Below are 490 nucleotides of genomic sequence, written 5' to 3'. Positions count from 1 at the left end.
CCCCCTCGCGCCAGGTCCCGCCTGGCCCAGCCCGGGCCAGCGGCTCCTCCTTACCCCACTGTCGGCCGCCTCCTCCCAGCTCTCAGCGACCTCCTCATCTTCCATCTTACTCGCCGCTTCCCCCCCCCTCCCCCCGCGCCTGCGCCCTGAGCCCAGCACCCCCCCCCCGCGCTGTCGTCGCGCCTCCGCCACGGGCGCGGGCGCGCACAGCATCTCTGGCCTCCGAGGCCCTGTCTCCGCCCCTGGCCACGCCCCCACCCCGAGGCCCAGCTCATTCAGCTCCCGGAAGAGGTCCCAGGATAGCGTGCTCGCGCCGCCGCCGGAGGACATGTCAGGGAAGGGCAGCGAAGCTTCTCTGGTGCCATCTTTCTTAAGGGCAGGCGGCCTTAGTACGGGACGGCAAAAGCAAAGTCCAAAACTGTAAAGAGCTTTAAGTATGGGCAAGTGACTCTTGTAGCGCCTTGTAGGCTGAGAGTCGCGAAGTCCTAAG

At 67.6% G+C, this 490-nt stretch overlaps 1 protein-coding gene across 4 annotated transcripts in view; it reads right to left on the bottom strand.

The window, feature by feature from the left end:
* The window catches only part of SZRD1 (SUZ RNA binding domain containing 1), a 36,715-nt gene extending 36,604 nt beyond the window's left edge, over positions 1-111 (bottom strand). For 2 of the 4 annotated variants that reach the window (XM_044667796.1, XM_044667797.1), the window contains exon 1: positions 55-111. In XM_044667796.1, the coding sequence (XP_044523731.1) occupies positions 55-105 (51 nt within the window). In that variant the 5' untranslated portion in view covers positions 106-111. The remainder of the gene's footprint in view (positions 1-54) is intronic. The other 2 variants (XM_044667798.1, XM_044667799.1) reach the window with 2 other exon arrangements.
* Positions 112-490: the final 379 nt, after the last annotated feature.

This window comes from Gracilinanus agilis, chromosome 3 (genome assembly GCF_016433145.1).
Source record: "Gracilinanus agilis isolate LMUSP501 chromosome 3, AgileGrace, whole genome shotgun sequence".
Lineage (NCBI taxonomy): Eukaryota > Metazoa > Chordata > Mammalia > Didelphimorphia > Didelphidae > Gracilinanus > Gracilinanus agilis.
This window is presented reverse-complemented; position numbering and strand designations above follow the sequence as displayed.